We start from the raw sequence: 18,556 nt of genomic DNA, 5'->3' as shown, positions 1-18,556 counted from the left end.
GCACCGAACCCTCCCTGCTCTGCAAGGAGCGTCCTGGCACCCGGTTAAGGGCCAATCAGCACACAACAACTGACTTTAGTCCCACCTCACCAAGATGATAAAATCTGGCATTTCAGAAGCTTCTTCTTCCCTCCTGAGGGCAAGAACTCTAACTTTGGGATGGGTTGACGGGCCCAGATCTCTCTCCTCCCCAAGCAGGCATGCCTTGCTGGTAAGCATTGCGCCTCCGACCACGGCGGGTGTTACTCGGGACAGCATTACTATCAACAGTGCTCTACCCTTAAGCTCAATTTTTGCAGCAAGTGTACTTATCAACAGCAATTCCTAGCTTGTTATATCTGTCACCTTAATAAATCATCTGTTCTTTCAGCTTTGCAAAACTGTTCCAGTGCAAGTCCTTAAACGGGGCTCTGACAGGCAAGTGTGACATTCTGGTGAGTGGCTGTACACACAATCCTTTAGACTCAAAACCACTGACCGAGTCTGAGACTAGGATTGGATCTAGCTGCACCTACACTCCTCTCTCAGAAGCTTAGAAAGCAAGGGGATCCCTTCTGAGCGGGAGGGCTGTCATGTGTAGTCGTCCCCCTCCCCAGCCACACACCAGACTGTTAACACAACAATGCCCAATGACTTCAGGGAAGCTTATTCATATGTTACCTTTGTGGGTATTGAAAGCTTGTATGAAAAATACTTTTCTTAATGTTTACATCATTGTTTTGTACTTCAAAGCATGTGTAACTGTTTCCAAACATTCTAGTAGGTACAGTCCTACTCCTCACCTACTATGTATTCTTAATTTCAGATTTTCTCATCAAAATACTGAACCAGTTTAAAGACTCGGGAACCACCTGTTTGAGAACCTGCCTCTGTTTTAATCCAAACCTTATCTTATTTTTATTTGGGAGGAAGGTGGAAGGACTTAATATCATGGGTATTTCAGAATCCCATAGCGGAACCTGGCATGCAAGCTGTCCAGACAGATGACAGGGTCTATTCTTGATTTGCTTGTTCATTTCAAACAAAGAATGGTTTAGGCATTATTGATTGAGATATGCAAAAAAATTCTCAAGATTTTAGAGGCTGTTCAATGGCTAGCATCTAAATAAAAGCGAGATCTATTCCATACAGTTAAGTTTTGCAGACTGTTGAGCTAAACAGGTTACACTGCCATGAACTACATGTCCTGTTTGCAAATTTAGACAGCAGAACAGAAACAGATGACTTCTTATAGTTGGGTTTTTTTTTCTTTTTTTCTCTTCCATTTAAAGCCAAGTCCTACAGTAGGCCCCACCTGCAGCAGAATAACTGATGGTCAGTGGTAAGAACTCAGAGAGGCCTTCCAGGTAGCTGTTGGTCCACAGTATATTGTGGGGTGGCTTTTCCCAGGAGTGAGCAGGGTAAGCAAAAGGTACAGCCTGGAGCTATTCAATTATCTGATCCTACCATGAGATCTCATGCATTCCCCACCTACTGAGGCAACTTCCCAGTTTAGCTAGTCCCCAGCTCTATACACTGAGTCAGTGAGAACCTCAGTAACAGAATGGCTTTCACTGCAATAATTGCATTCAGAGACAAATCTGAAGAATTACCATCCAACAGGGAACTCTTGACATGATTAATCTCTGTAAGCCTGAGGTCACATCAGGGAGCAACCCTGTCTTTCTCTTCCCAGGACCTCAGTGTAGAATCATAGCATGGTTTGGTTTGGAAGAGACCTTTAAAGGTCACCGAGTCCAACACCCTTCCCATGGTATGGACATGTTTTGCTAGGTCAGGTTGCTCAAAGACTCACCCAACCTGACTTTGAACACTTCCAATGATAGGGCATCCACAGCTTCTCTGGGCAACATGTTCCAGTAAAGGACCCTGGATTTAGAGCTTTGTTGCACAGTTAATTGGCTCAGGCAGAGCAAATGCACAAACACTAGCTTGTGTAATTGCAGGCCACTGTGAAATGCCTCATAGATACTTCTTCTAGATCTCTTGGGAGCAATACTGGTTCAAGCACCCCACTTGCACCATCCAGCAAAGTCAGATTCCTGAAGTGTCATTCAATGAGATTGTGGTTACTTGGCCAGAGATCCAGCCATGAGTAAAGTATGGATGATGGCTGACCAGAGAATAGTTTCCTGTCAGCCTATAATCCTCCCCCAGAGAAGCTCCACATACAAGTTGCACATGGAATTATGAAGATGAGGGTTCAAGGTAAATAGAAGGAGACATCTCCTCAAACATGTGACAAATTTCTCACCAGGAGACAGTCTTGAATCATACATTCAAAACTGACTGGATAGATTCATGGAAGCAAATATATATTGAGTACAAGACACAAAGATTCCACCTCTGAGTTGAGAGCTCTGTATACCATGAACTGCTGGAGAACAGGAAAGCATTGTGGAAAGCCACACTATAACTCCACTCTCCTATAATCTTGTCCTTGGGTCTGTATTGGTGTACTGTCTCCAACAGCAGCCAGGTCAAAAGAACCTTTGGTCTGGTGCAACACAGCAGGTTTTTTAACACTATGTCAGGTTCAGGTACCCTATGTGAAGTAGATTACCTCCAAAGATCCCTTCTGACCTGAATGGTTTTGTGATGTTGATCACACGCAGCATACTAATCTCATCTACCAAATACAGTGCAACTTGCACTGTATTTTCCTGCCCATAGAGGAAGATCCAAATACACATGCTCTCCACTGTCTCATCATCATATTCTCATCTACACTGTTTAGGTGTCTTAGCTGCACAGACTGAACATGGAGGGAATGCTGCTGCCACAGCAGTGAGCAAGGCACACAGTCAAAGCCACGTACAATGACTCAGGTCCAATGAACTTCCCAGGGTTTTTCCAATTAATATGAAAACACATGCTTTTACCAAAACATAGTGGTCTTACACCTCTATACAGCTAAGCATTCACATTCCAGATTTTCCTGGCTGAAGGCAAAATTGTGGTTATCTGACATACTGCTCCTGTAAAAGGGTATCATGAAACATATACAAAGTGCAAGGCAGCTGAGCTAATATTGCTGCTGGAACATTTGCACCTTTTCCTTTGGTGGATTTGACTATGTAGACTTTGAATATATTCATGTGAGGGTTTTTATTATTATTAATATGCTAGTAATTTCACTTGGAAGTTATAAACAACTGAATTTGAGTCTCAGACAAGCAGAGGCAGCCAGGGAGAGACAATATCTTTCTGTGTAACTGCTGTTTGTATCATTGATTAATGAGCAAAAGGTTACAAATAAGAAAGCTGCAAGTCTGCAATCTGGAAACCCTACTCACAGAGCTCTGATTTTTTCCAGGAGCAAACACCAAATTACCCATCCCTTCTATGTGCAAATGTCTGTTGATCCAGGGAAAAAAAGAGACCTTTGATGATAAAACCCTGATTTTTTTGCCTAGATGTATATATATTAAGGAGCAAGAAAACAGAAGCATGTGCAACTGAAGATTTATATAGCTAAAGGACAAAACACACTGCTGTCACTGGATACCACTGATGCCTACATCCATGTAATGTACCCAGGATGCTCTCATGAAATTTGTGTACCTTGTACTCTATTCTAATCAAAAGTAGCAATGCTGCAGGGTTGGGTGTGGTGGTGGTGGGGGGGTGGTGGACAGGAAAGGGTGTGAGAGAGAACTTCTCATGGATCCCATTTCAAACCTCAAATGCACTTGTTTTTTTCCCCATGGTTGTCATGCATGGTGTGAACCCATCCATCTCCCTCACACAGGCAGAAGAAAGGCAGATCAAAAGGGACTAGGAAAGGGGTACAGATGGGGCATTCTAGCCCAGGTCTGCTGTGTCAAGAGGTTAGAGAGCACCCCCACCCAGCACAGCTAATTTCACCCAGCCTATGGGGACCTGCAGAAAACCAGTAGCCTCAGCTCCTTCCTTTCCTTCTTATTCCCAGCTCAGTCCCGACAATGCTCAGCACAGGCAGGAAGGAAATTGGTTTTGGAGCAGATTTCCAGTCCAACACATGGCAAAAACCTTGGCTAACTTGTGGCAGGACTAGTGGGTGCTTTGCAATAGCTTTTTCCATGTGAACCTGCAGGCTTTGTAGCTGTAGCACCAACATGCTCCGCAGTCTCCTGTGTCCGTCTTCATACATTGTTCCTCCCCTCTCTGGCACACTCTGGTGACCAACAAAAGATGAATACTGGCCACATGGAAAAGTACATTAATAGGTCTTGCTACTCTATCCATCCACCTAGTTTCATAAAGCCTGTTGCAGCGTACCACACTTAGGACTACTTCTGTCTGCAATTTGGATATTTAAAATATTATTGACACAATCAGATCAGGATCACAAATGTTTTGTCCTCCAAATCAAGCTAAAAAACCTCATTTAATCATTACAGCTCCTTCTTCTCTAGGACAACACATTGCTTTGTCACCAGCGGCAGTGACTGTTTTGTCTCTAAACTGAGCTATTTCTAAAACATTTACAGGAAATTATGGCTGTAATTCAGTCAAACCATTGTTATTACTTGTCTATAGAGCTTCTTCACATTAACTTCCTTACATTGGTATCCTAAGGAACAATTGTAATTCCCAGCTGCAGGCCTTACCAGTGTACTGAGCAACAGGTTCAATTTGTTGAAGAAAACAATCCTGCAGGTTCCCCACTTGGGCAAGTGTTCCTCCAGTTACCAGCTTCAGCTCATCTAGCGTATCCTGGACTCACAAGAAAAACAGAGCTAGCAATTCTGGTACAACAATAGAAAAAATGTGAAACATCAGACAAAGTAAATTAATTTTTTTACAGAGGTTGTCCATTTCCTAAGCATGCAGGACTCCTGCACTGTCCCCTTCAGGACCACCCATCACCATGTGAACTGTAATAAAATCCCTATTCTTTGCCTTGCATATGTTCACATAGTTCTGGTTCTATTTTGAACTTCTATTATTCCGATTCATATGATCTCACATACCAGGAAGTTCACATATTTTTATATCCGTGGCATATAAGAATGATTTTTTTGTTGTGGAACTGAATCTAGAGCAGACTTTTTTCCCCCCTCAAACACATTTACATTCAAGTCAGGAATGTGGGCCCCTTAGTGGCTCTCCATACAAACAGGCTCATTTTCAAGCCTGCAATGAAACAAAGCAAGGGGGCAAGATGGATGCAGAATAACCTCTGGATCTTCTAATGCATATTTTGCATTAATGATGACAGAAGATGCCTGTGGAAGCAGCAGCTCTGAGTGCTGATGCAGAGGTGACAGGAAGCCATGTCAACCTCTGGCTGGCAGGCAGAGGAAGAAAAGCTATTGTAGTCAAACAAACAGGGCTTGGACTCTCATACCACATGAATGTCCCACTGCTTTTGTCTTTTTAGTCCATGTGGCTTATCATGAAGAGGAAAGCCACATACACAGCCAAGGGTTGCTCACAGCAAACAGCTGTAAGAAGCTGATGAAGAGCTGCCCTTAACACATCAGCTAAGTCCTTGCAAAAAGTCCATTCCCCAAGAAAAATCTAGACTGAAGCGAGGGAGGCAGGAAATTGTGTTTAAAATTAATAGTGTAACTACTACTGTGTTCAATGAAGCTAAGATTTCACCTGTTTGGCTCATAGGGAACTTATATTTACATTTATTTCACAAGTTAATACTCAAGTATTACTAAAGTATCATTGTACAGAGCTTGGCTGCTGTGAGGGCTGAGGTCTGGATTCAGCGATCCAGAGGATCTCTGGTGATCCCTCTTAGTGCTCAGCCTGCTCCCAGTTTTCCCACTTACCTGTGGTTTCTCCTGTAAAGTGTGCAACTCTACTGCCACCGACCTCTGAGACAGCACTGAAAATGCTCTTGGCAGGTCCTGAATGGCACCTACTTGCAGGCAGTCCACATACAACTCTATTGTGCTCGATCCCTGCTGCAGGCCACTCAGCCACAAGATGACAGCATGGGGTTTCCCATCAGCCAGCTGGGTGTTGCTAAAGATCACAGAATTCAGCCTCCCATCACTCTTCAGATAGCGCAGCACCACTAGTACAAAACACAGAGAAGGGCTATTAGAGGGCAGCAGATAACCCAAAACTGATCAGGGAAGATCCTGTGGAAGTTTGCAATTGCTCTGGTATTTTTCCATGTCAGCTTTTGTAAATGCATCCCATATGCAGATAAAAAGGGTAATAATGAATGGGATACTGATTCTCAGAACAGGATTACCAGGACTCTTGCATAACTCCCCATTTGTAAAGCATTGCTGCCTGCACAGCTTTTTCCACTGCTTCATCCAGGCCTCTCTAACTGGCTTAACCAACACCACCTCACAAGGCTTAACGCACCAAAACACAAGTGGCAAAGGGTATAGCACACAGCCTGCAGTCACCACTTGGCAGGTAGGTATCTGATAGACCTAGAAATACACTGTAGCAGAAATGCACAGCTAAAAAAAACCAGTTTTAGTGATACGTATTGCATTCAGTAAAGCTATCTGACAGTGTATCCAAATGTATCATTAGAGAAACCAAAGGAAGTATGATTCAAAGCCAATAACCTGTATTTCTCTGTAACAAAAAGCAAGTAAAACCAAAACAGAATGCAGAAAAGACATACTCCACCCCTCAAGATGACTAAGCCCCTCTTAACCCTTTTTTAAGGCATTAGTGAATGACTTGATAATTCACACAACAAATTCTCGTTTTAAGAAGTAAAAAGCACCATCAAAAACCACAACAGCAGACAAACAAAAACTCTTGCGCACTGCATAATAGTGAAAAAATGTCTCTTTCCTAAGGAAATTGGATGGCTGAGCTAGGATCTGCAAGCTAAATCTCTTAGACCAGCTAGCTAGTTCTCTCCACAAAATCTCCCCCTGGCTCTCCAAATGCATATCTGCAGAAGCAATGAGCTGAGTGCATCTAGACAGCATGTAAATATGCTACAATATCACACACCTTGTTTCAAGGATCCCACTAATCACTAGCCTTCATGTCCCTTATTTCCTCGTGGTAACAGTTACATGCATTGAGGAGTGAAAATGCACAGATGCCGGGAGCCTAAACAGTTAAGTGCTGGCTCTTGTGAACATTTGTTTGAAGTTCACAGAGGACTGGTACTGTTGCATCAGGTGCGAGTTCCCAAATACTCTGAACTTCAAGAAACACAATAAGGTCAACTAGAAATCGTGGATATAGTGAAGGGGAAAACTCTTATTCGCTTCAGAGCTAATAAAACCTACTGAACTCATTCAGTTTCTATTCATTTAACACATTATCTTCCCGTCTCTCCCCTATTAATGTATCCTCTTTGATGCTGTGATATCTCTGTTTGTTGGTGACCTTCTGAGTTACTGGGTAGATGTGAACGACCATTTTTCCAGTTGGAAACCATTTCCAACCATTCAGCCTATTGGTTGAAAGAATCCAGACTTATAGCAGCAGGAACAGGGCAGGGTATCTCTCCATCTTTAAAGTCTATGCCTCTGCTAAATTCTCAGCAGCTGTGATTAATATCAGGAATGTTTTGACTGCTGTCTATGTCAAAACACCGCCAGAGCAGAGATTTCCGCAAAGGTGCATGAGGTCACCAGTAACTTGCTAAAAGGTAGTATTTCTTGGCAAACTCAAAGATCTGGCAAGACTTGAGTACACTGAAAGCATTTTACTTATGTGAGTATTGTGCACGCCTGGTCATATGAAAGCAAGGTCTTTGGATCTGGGCCCTGCATTCAGAATGACCAAACACAGCAGTAAGCTAGAGAAAGAAAGAGGAGATAGATGATGGCACGGCCCGGAATGGACCCTGCCAGAATGGTTTCAGGACAAAGTACATTCTGGCTTGGAAGAAGGATCAAGTATTCCTTCCTCAGCCAAAGCCAAACATCCATCTGGTGAACTAGAGTAGACTTTCAAAGAGAGATTTTTCTGAACCAATGCCTCCACCTCCTGAATAAGATTTAACCCATCCAATCCCCTGCATTATATGTTTGCTGCTAGGATATTCTGCACTGATGTCCATGAGAGTAAATGCTTCACCTGTATCGTTCAAGGAATAGATTTTCAGTGAAACTACTAATTCTGTCAGTAATATATACTGCTTCACAGGATTGTTAAATTACATCACTTTTATGCACTTACTGCTGTTTGTTCCATAAAGGAACCATTCAAAAAGGCTAAGAAACCCATGGATGCTATTTGCCTCCGAAAGTACGTTGGTGTAACCAAAACGAGTTGAGCAATTGCCCAGTAATTAATACCTGTGCTTTAAAAGCATTTAGGCGTTATGAATATTTTACTGTCGGGTATACCACAACAAGCCAGAACATGAGCAAACCATTTGGAACACAGCTCTCTGTCCTAGTAGATTTTCTCAATATATTGGACTCAGCTACCCAACTACCACATTTGCAGCAGCAAATTATCATAGCAGTGGTGAAGTCAAGAAGCAGCAATAATTTACATAAATCAACATTTTTTTACTGAACCTTAAACTTGCAGTGTATCCTGGATGTGGTCTAGAAAGCAATGAAAGCTCTCAATTTCTAAAAGTCTGGTGAAGTTCCTACTCTGACTCCTGCTTAACTAATTTCAATAAATGGAGAACAAACACTTTAATTTGCCCAGAAGATCCTGTAAATGCTAGGAATGTTTGTCTTGCATAGTCACATCTAACCTCCAGGGTCAGCAGAAAAAGAACCTGCCTTTCATATGCATGAGGCAGCATGTGCGTGAGTCCCTCACATTCCTGAGTAATAAGAACCAGCGATTGTCCCAAGGGAGGGGGGGGGGGGACACGACCAAATTGATTCCTTTTTCCATACTCCACCTTTTTTCTCCTTTCTTAGCATTGCTCAGAGCAAGTGCCACAGCAGAGTGGAGGTACCAGCTGTCAGGTCAGTTTCCTCTGGCCAGCAGCAAGCAGCATCCCGTAAGAGTATGGAGAGAGAAGGGGAGTGAGGGGGTATGTAACCAACACCTCTATTTTTTGAGGGGTGGGGTGGGGGGTCTCAGTGGTGACAGCATGCAGCAGGAATGACTCAAGCACAAAGGTTAATCACGCAGTTTTCAACATCCATCTGTGACACACCAGTAACTACGGATCCAACACTAGTTTTCCCCTACATACTCCAAACAACTCACCTTTATCCATCCGTCCCATTACCGTAAATTCAAAATACTTGCTGTTGTCAGCTGACGAATACAGGCCAAATATGGTGGCTGTGCTCTTTGGCTGCAGTTTGAATGTCAAGAGCAAGTACACTTCATTCAGGGTAGGATCACCAAGTGCCTGTTGCAAGAAGCTCATTACCACTCTCTTGTTGGAATATGGAAGAAGATCAAAAACTGAAAAATAAGGAAGTTTCAACTGCAATTTAATAATGACCAAAGAAGAATGTAGTCTGAAGCCACCCATGGGAGACTGTACACTCTTCACTATTTCCACACAGATACTTTAAAATGAACCCAAATTGTCCTACCCCCCCAAAAAAATATGAAATCAGAAATTAATAATATGATAATCTTTAAAGATCATCTAGTCCAACCCTCCAGCATTGGTAGGGACACCTTAAGGAACTTGAAGCAGTGAAAGATGTCCCTATCTATGGCAAGTGGGTTGGACCAGGTGATATTTAAAGGTCCCTTCCAATCAGAACTATTCCATAACTCTATCAAAATATCATATCGATTTTGTTGCAACTGATCATCTTTTAGAAACTTTTTTTTTAAGTTACTAACAGAAATACCTAGTCTTCAAATTGAAGTACTCAAAATATTTTCACTTAGATCTCTAAAATTTTTCACTTCTGAAGAAGCACCTCAAAGGAAAGCTTTCTAACCTACTTCTGCTTTCATAAATTCAAGTGCTTGTGTCCACATTTCAATTAGACTCAGGATCCAGAATGAAAAATTTCAGACAGATTTCCAGACAGATAAGTGTACTTATCCTAAGAATCATGGCATTTGCAGAGCACCAATTAAAATGCTAAAAAGCCAGGTAAGCAATATGATGTTCCTAACCTCCTTCTCACTTCACTGGTTTCTCAGAAGATATATTATATGAATAAGACTCATCTTCCCCTTCTGGTACAAATAAAAAGAGAAAGACAGACCTGAAGAAAAAAATAACCCTGAAGGCACAGTGAAAGCTGTTTCAAATTTTGCACAATGCATCAGCAAAGAGCAAACATTATACTTGCATGTATGTGAGCTACCCCCTTTATGGCACTGAAACAACAAACTGGGCTTTTCCTCAATGTTCCTAAATTCATGATGTCTCCAAACTCAAAAAACTACCCCACTAGGCTTCCAGATAATCTCATATTTCAACCCACTGCTATTAAAGCAGTACATACATCATACCCTTCCAATAAAGTTTGATAAATGACGATGCACAAGTGTTATTTAAGTATAAGGGCATATTTAGCCATTGCATACCACTGCCAGTCCATAAGCCTACCATAGCAGGGTCATATTTTTCTCCCATATCAGCACAATGCTGTAGAGCTGCCACCAGAGAGAAGCCTTAACACCAGGCAGACAGCAAAGGCACATGACAGCACCTTGCACATTACCTTGATTCAAGCCCCTGGTTGTATCACTGCATTTAGTTTCTCAGGGCCAAAAAAAAGTGGACCTTTACATATGGGTCTTTTCTACCCAGCATGACCCCAAAGCTGACATTGCCGATTAAGGTGACAGGGCCATCCTACTGATCCAGTGCTCCCACACGCTACAAGCAGGAGGATACTGAAGAGCACTCAGAGGACAGTCACAGGGGCACACAGATCTATCCACAGCCACGTGGGAAACCCTGTTCCCTTACATTGGAGCCTGGGTTTGTGCTGCTTCCATTGTTCATTCTGGAGCATCTATTCATCTAGACACTCATGTCATTTCCAAAAAAGAAAAATTAAGAGATTTTTCCCTTCATCTCATGAAACCGTTCAAATACAGATCATTGCTTAAGTCTATACTTGTATTGGGTGCAAGGATTCCACAACTCCTCTGAGAGTTTTCAGCAGCCACACAAAAAGAACTAGGCCCTTGATTTGCATGCACTTATAATACAGCTAAGAAACACATATCTGAGACGGACCTGGTCAAAGGAGTTCTCTTTCATTCAGTTCAGATTTACAGCACCCCAGGACAACCACTGCTCCCACTGAAACCAGTGATCCAGACAGCAGAAGCAAAAGGCTGGGTACCTAGCACATTTAGTGCACAGGGAGCAAAGCAATTGCTCAAGCAAGAGACTGAAATGTGACTCACTGCCCTGTACAGCAGCATTTTGCTGGTAATAATAATGCATAAAATACAGCTGTCTTCTCAGCTGGAGCACTGCAATACAGCACTTAAGTCTCTGACAGCAGAACATACAGCTGTACATTTTGTCCAGTCCTTCTAGGTCTATTGTCTGATTTTATATCAATTCCTGTAAGACTAATTAATCTCTGCTAGAGTCAAACACTCAGAAATACAGGAGAAATACTATGAAAGTAATGACTAAACACTGGCAAACCTCTGTCTAACCTTACAGAAAACATTTCTTAAAAATTTTGAAATTTGCATATTTAAATGAATGCTCAAATTGGTTTGGCAGTTGTATTCTATAAAGCACACTGCCTCAACCAGATCCTTTGGCACCAGCTAGATCCTTCAGCACCATGTTTTCAAACCCTCTCTTTGGATATCTTTGCTGACCAGCATGTAGATACAATACATGACTGGATCCACCCCTTAGCATGGATTACACACATGCTAGCAAACAGCGGCTTGCAGAAGAGCAATCAGGTTATGAAAATTCATTTTACATCCTTAGTAGAGCTGGCAGAGAGAGACAGCTTTTAGACCTTAGAGAGAAATTGCTTGTTTGGAAGGAGCAAGACAAAAAAGACCCACAAGGATTTCAGGTTTCAGAAGAATCTCCTACTTTTGTTCCTCTCCCCAGAAAGGCAGACTTGAAAACAAATGGATAGAAAAGGACTGCTGAAGCTGAAAAGCACAAGCAGCTGCTTTCAATCTGTGCAGTGAGAGTGAGGACTGGGGCATGTGTCTGAATGCGAGCATACATACCCACTGGGTCAAACCAAGCCCACTCATGGGACAGACCAGGAATTCTCTCCCCTCCCTGCTTTCTGTGGTTTTTAGAAGGGACCTGCTTACCCTCTTATAAAAATGCTAAGAAAGGGCCAGCTACACCTTGAGACAGTGCAAACCACTCTCTGGGGAAGGCTGGCTGTTCAGGTGGGAGCTAGAAGACACAACAGGAAACCCTAAGAGGAGGTGGTATGGGGAAGTGAAATTAGTGGCACAGAAAAGGATGTAGCTCAAAATAAAAGACAGTTTCTTTCCCTGAATTCTGCTGCTGTAACACACCAGCTTTTCGAGACCCTCCAAGGCTATTCTCCGGTCACAGCTAACCACAATAGCTGTAAATGTATACACTGCTCCACTCCTGTTGGGCACTTTCAAGGTAATTAATGATGGCTTAGACACCTGCAGTGAAACCCTAGCCCCACTGCAGTAATTTCTGATTTACTGTAAGAAGGTGAAAACTTCATATGTTGAGAGTGGGGTATTTCACTGGCCACTGCCCCCAACAAGCTGGAAATCTGCCTCTATTTTTTAAAATATGGCAATACCCTACTTCTCTAATATGACAATTTGCTGAAATGTTTTTACATCAAGAAGAACTTCAATACAGGTTTTTGGAAATGTAGCTAAATTAATCTGATTTGCTGTCTTTTAGATCTGCTTCACTTAGCTAAGGATTAACCAATTAAAATGTCAAACATCAACCTGTGAGACAACAGATGGGATTAAAAATGCAGAGGAACCAGGAGCAGCTTTAAGGCTCCTGGAGTGGCGCCAAGCAATCATCCCCTTGTACTGGGCACTGGTGAGGCTGCACCTTGAATACTGTGTTAGGTTTTGGGTCCCTCACTACAATAAAGACACTGAGGTGCTGGAGTGTGTCCAGAGAAGGGCAATGGAGCTGGTGAAGGGTCTGGAGCACAAGTGTTATGAAGAACAGCTGAGGGAACTGGGGCTGTTCAGCCTGGACAGGAGGACGCTCTGGGGGGACCTTATTGCTCCCTACAACTGCCTGACAGGAGGCTGTAGGCAGATGGGGGTCAGTCTCTTCTCCCAGGTAAGAAGCGACAAGAGGAAACAAGAGGAACAAGAGGAAACAGCCTCCAGTTGTGCCAGGGGAGGTTTGGATTGGATATTAGAAAAAATTCTTTAATGAAGTGGTCAGGAATTGGATGGTTGAGTCACCATCCCTGGAGGTTAAAGGACATGTAGATGTGGCACTTCAGGACATGCTGAACTTGGCAGTGTTAACGGTTGGACTTGATGATCTTAAGGGTCTTTTCCAACCTAAAAGATTCAGTGACTCTAAATTACTCACTCTGTAATTAACTAACATAATTAACTGCACTCGACAGCTGAGCTGGTTCCAGCCCCAAGCTGCTCCCGGAGGGCGGCACCGCTCACTTTTATGCATGCTCTAAAGCGGCTCCGGACACGGTGCGTAACAGCGCCCAAGTAACGCTGCATTCACAAGGTACGCGTTTTCCTATGAACTGCACGAAGTACAGTTTTCCCAACGAGTTTTCTTTCACAGCGTAGCAATTCACTTCTCATTTACAAGAGCCTGCAACTGCACAAGCGCTCCGCAGACGCCCAGCACACCTACCCGCGCCCCCGTGAAGCCGGACCGCCCCTCGCCTACTGGCAGCGGGGACGGCGCGGCTGCCACCGCCACCTCCGCCGGCCCCCGCTGCCAGCCCGGCGGGGCACAGCACGGCTGGGGGCGGCCGCGGGGCCGGGGCTGCCCGACGGCGGGGCGGCTGGGGGGCGCCCCCCGCACCCCGCCCGCTTCGCTCCCCTCGCACCTGCGGAGCGGGCAACCCCGCGGCCCGCCCCCCGCCAGCACACGGTCCCCGGCCGAGGGGACGGGGCGCTGCGCATCCAAAGCCGTCTCGAATGAAGGAGGGGAAAGGCCGGCTGGCTAAGCCAAGGGAAGCGGGGGCGGCGGGGGTCCTTACCTCGGGGGGCGGGCGGCGCGGCACGGCCCGGGCACAGCTGCAGGGCGAGCGGCAGGAGCAACAGGGCGGCGCGGCGCTCGCACCCCATGGCGGCTGCGGGTAGGCAGCGGCTGAGCGGCGGCAGACAGCGCGCCGCTCCGCTCCGAGTCCCGCCGTTTAACGGGGTGGCCCCGGGACCGGGGAGGGACGGCGGCAGGCGCAGGCCATTGGCCGGGGCTGTCCCGGGCCCTGGGGGCGGGGGGCCGCGGCGGGGGGCGGCCGGGCCGCGGGGTGGGCCAGGCGGGACCGACCCGTCGGGGCCCGCGCCGGGAGCCGTGGGCGGGGGCGGGGGGCGCAGCAGAGCCGGGGACCTTGCCGAGGTCCAGCAAAATCAACACCTGCCGGGATTCCGGCAGGGGGTCTTAGCCTCTGAGGAGCTCTGGATTGAATGGCATTGAGTTCTAGAGGTATGGGGATTCTCTGGTGTCTAGGCTTGGCCTCGGTAGGAATTTAGCTCGTCCACTTCTAACTGAAGAGTGTCACCAAAAGGGGTTGTGCAGGTTGCAGACTGGGCCAAACCGGGTTTCTAGAAGACACTGACTGGCAAAGTGAGGAACGTAGCATCTGCTCCTCAATTTCATTGAGAGAGCTCAGGAGCATTGGGAGAGCTCAAACTGACCGGATTGAGGCTACTGAAAAAGTCTTAAAAACCCTCAAACCTGATACTTAACCAAAGTCAGTTTTTTAAAAAACTTCTGCTTTCAACTACCACGATTTCCAGTATTGTGTGTGCCACCAGGATGTCATTATCCCGTTGTTTCTTGTCCAGAAACTTCTTGTTTCTACATTGCTAGTGTTAAGAAAGCACAGGAGAAAGGGAGCTAGTGAGCAAGCCCCTTTGGGGCTAAGCAGCTGTGCAAGCAGTTTCATCCATGCCCATGTCAAACCACCCATCAGGTAGCAACCCCCCGCCCCCCCCCCCCCCCCCCCCCCCCCCTTTCTGGCTCACAAGGGAAGGGGTCTCCCGCTGGACCCTGTGGCAGCAGAAGAGCTGCAAGGTGCTTCTTCCACTCAGGAGTTGACAGCACGTGGTGGGCTTTCCAACCTGCTGCATGGCCCTCTGTCCTGTGCCCCTCTGTGTGCCTCAGCCCTGCAGACTAACCTCTGTCACATCAGAAGAAAGCCAGGAAGCTGTGGTGGGCGCCTCACAGCTTGCTACCCAGTTGGAATAGCTGGAGCTGTCTGATACTATTTACATCATAAAAAGAAGGGCAACAATAACAGGGAAATTTTATGTTAAGTGTGAAAAGTAGTATGGATTAATATTCAGTCACATCAGGTTTGGCATATGCAGCTAACAAGCACCGCAGAGAGCAGCCCCAGGGGGCCTCTTTGTGTGCAGGCAAGACACAGCACCCTACAGAGCACACTGCAAAGCGTCTGCCCAAGCTGCTCTGCCACCCCACAGAGCACGGCCATGGGCTCCTCTCCGATCCTGGAGCAGTGGGCTTTTCAAATACCCTCAGCTAGCCTGCATGCACGAGCGCTTTAGTTGCCCTCCCCAGGTGGTATATCCCCTGTAACACACCCTACTTCCTTGCTTATTCAGGTGCTCATTTCTTCCTCTGCCCACCACCAGGCTGGAGGCTGCTACCCCTTATGCAATGTGTCCCAGCACAGTGCTACTCCTGCTCCTCGCCCCACTGCTCTTCTGTATACATCTCCCTACAATAAGAAACGCCTCAGCCTCACTCCCACCATCTTTGCCCTTGCAGTGGAAGTGACAGGGTGTCATGGTGTCAGTGGGCTGGCAGATAGCTGCACAGCGGAGTGAGAAAAACTGAGAAGCAGAACAGAGTGCTATGAAGCAGGGAGAAAGAGGGAGGCTGAATGGGGGTAGGGGTAGGGCAGGAGGCAAGTATATGGAGCAAAAGAAGGAAGGACTTACAGTGCCACAAGCTCCCTAGAAAGGAGTCTGAGTCCAGAACTCATCCCCAGCCTAAACAAAGGAGGTAGCACAGGTGCAGCAGAGGCTAATATGTGGACCTACAGCAGCACTGATGCTGCTCTGATATCTGTTAAGGAGAAGCCCTCATCACCAAAGAGCATTCTTTAAAAACACAGGCCTAAATGCCTGGCACAAAACCATCATGAAGGTCTGCAAAATCATCACAATGCCGTATTAAAGTATTTAGTGACTATAGCAGACGGAAAAAAAAAAAAAGGGATAAAATTACAGTAAAGTTTTGCTTTCATGTAAGGGAACATCAATTATTAGCAACCATTTATTATGCAATTTATTTGAGTTTATCAAAACATACAGAAAGTTTTCTTGAAAAAAATTATTCTTTCAAAAATATTATTAGATAGTTTAAGTTACCATTTTTCATTTGATTCAACTACAGAGGATTCACTTGCACTGATGCCAATTGACTCTATGGGAAGAGGATCTTGTTTGTAGCACTTGTGGCACTACTACTTGTTAGTTAGATTTGTGAGGGCCGTATCCTGTTCTTGCTCTTACATCTGCTTATTTTCCATGCTTATTCACCAAGAATGCACATGGAAGAAGTATTTGGCAGACAGAGCATGCCGCACAATACAATCTAGCAGGGAAGCAGTTCACAGTGTACATAAACAGAAGCTTAAGTCCATGTTTAGATGAACTTAGCCAGAACACATAAAGGTCACTAGTTTTCCCAGTTTTCGTTTCTATGCTGAGTTTTATTATTGGAGTATATTACAGACTGAAGGGGATTTTGTGCTCAAGCTCAACCTTCTTTAAGGGATTTTCACAAAGTATGTTTATCTGCTGTCTGGAAGGGGCTATTTGACCTTTGAATTATAATTTTCAATAACAACAATGGAATACCAGCTATTACCTTTTCACTTTTGTGTATTCTCTGAAGTACAAACTCCACCTTAATTTACTGGAAGTTAATGTCTTGGGTAAGAAACTTGGTTATTGGGCATTGTGTTTTCAAGAAACTTTTCATAAAGCCAATAACATTTTGTAAGGAAGTTTCTTACAGAAATATATGAGTGTAATACTTTTATATAGAATCTGCAAGTAAACCTCAACCATTAAAATATGTATCCTGCTGACTTTACACAAATCAATACAATTCTAAGCATATAGAATACAGAGAAGCTGGCAACATTACAGATTTTGCTTTACAGAACTGTCTGTGACTTGTTCAAATGCCAAGTAATGGGGTAGGGGAAGTAGCAAGGAATCTCTGCTGCTCAATTCAGCTTTCATATTTTGCTCCTAATATGCATCAGGAGACTCACTGTTTTTATGTAATTATAAGGATGATTAAAAATCGGGATTCATGGGCAATTAAGATATAGGAGTCTTAATGCAAGGGAAATACTGGCTTTAAACCACATCCTTCTGTATTTACTTTGACACTTCCGGCTTTGAACCTGCCACATTCTCCTAAAAATTTTGTAAAACATAAAGTTTCAAACACAAGATTCGGAAGAAGTTTTGCTTTTCAGAAACAGAAATTGAAGTCCCACTTTTTCAAGTCAAGGCATATATCCATTCTCAGTGCACCTATTTACTTTTCATTTACACTAATAGGAATTCCACTCAGGCACCCAAGGGGAAAAAGTTCCTGAAGAGCTTTTGGATGGGGGAGGAAAGATGCAGATGGCCTTTTTTCCATCTTTGCTCTGGACTCACAACAGCAGAAAGATCAACTGGGCCCTAAGGCATTGCAAAGAAAGTTTACTCTCCTATTTACCTCCTAAGCCTTCTTGCAGCCTGCCTTAGGAAAAGCCATAAGCTGGCTCATCCTTCTCACAGAAAGCGATGTTTGGGACCACAGCTGTTAGGAGCCACCCTTGCCTCCGCACATCTCAATGAGCAGGTCAAAGTGAAGGACGTCGACAGACTGGCTATAGGTTAGCTGTTCCCAGTACGGAGGAAGAGAAGAAAGGTGTCCTTAAGAACATGTACCTTAAATACCTTCTCACAGGCAGAAATGTAATGCAGCCATTTAAAAAAAAACAAATAAACAACAAAATAAAACAAAAAAACTCCTATGCAAACTTTGCCAGTTGTTCATTTTTCGGAGAAGTATGAATACGTGCTGCTTCTCCCATGCTCTTTCTAAACAGAGCAGAACGATCTCAGATCAGTGTCATAGGTTTTTGTTGTGACACTTTCTGCCACAAATTTCATGGAGACCTTAAAGTGGGGATGGTGGGGGCGGGGGCAGGAATGGGACGGGACAGATGAAGCTTTCCTCATCCCTTTGCACATGGAGGACCTGAGTAAGGGTGGTCAGTGCAGGGTTTTTTTGAAGTCAGCGTGTGATATTTTTGCCTTGTGTGGGAAGGATGGAAACATTTTACTTGACATAGTACTTAGACGTGCAGTGGCATGTCTGCACGAACACTGAAATGAAACGGCTGACAACTCGATGCCTTTAAAAATCCACAGTAAAAAAAACCAACCGCTGAATAGGCTGTTATTATAACCTGGACAAAACCGGTACCATATGATCAGAGTTCCTTATTTTTAAGGACAAATTGCCGAC

The 18,556-nt window shown here is 44.6% G+C and overlaps 1 protein-coding gene and 1 long non-coding RNA gene across 2 annotated transcripts in view; one reads left to right on the top strand and one right to left on the bottom strand.

Moving 5' to 3' along the window:
• Window positions 1–14,166, bottom strand: part of THBS4 (thrombospondin 4) — a 45,420-nt gene extending 31,254 nt beyond the window's left edge. The window contains exons 1-4 of the mRNA XM_040580254.1: window positions 14,028–14,166; window positions 9,115–9,318; window positions 5,769–6,016; window positions 4,593–4,698 (exon numbers count right to left, since the gene is read on the bottom strand). Coding sequence (XP_040436188.1) covers window positions 4,593–4,698; window positions 5,769–6,016; window positions 9,115–9,318; window positions 14,028–14,115 — 646 coding nt within the window. The 5' untranslated portion in view covers window positions 14,116–14,166. The remainder of the gene's footprint in view (window positions 1–4,592; window positions 4,699–5,768; window positions 6,017–9,114; window positions 9,319–14,027) is intronic.
• On the top strand, window positions 13,308–18,059 carry LOC121081323. The gene is made up of 2 exons (XR_005825647.1): window positions 13,308–13,543; window positions 17,596–18,059. It is a non-coding gene; the product is annotated as an uncharacterized LOC121081323 (long non-coding RNA).
• The last annotated feature ends 497 nt before the right edge of the window (window positions 18,060–18,556 follow it).

Source organism: Falco naumanni, chromosome Z, assembly GCF_017639655.2.
Source record: "Falco naumanni isolate bFalNau1 chromosome Z, bFalNau1.pat, whole genome shotgun sequence".
Lineage (NCBI taxonomy): Eukaryota > Metazoa > Chordata > Aves > Falconiformes > Falconidae > Falco > Falco naumanni.
This window is presented reverse-complemented; position numbering and strand designations above follow the sequence as displayed.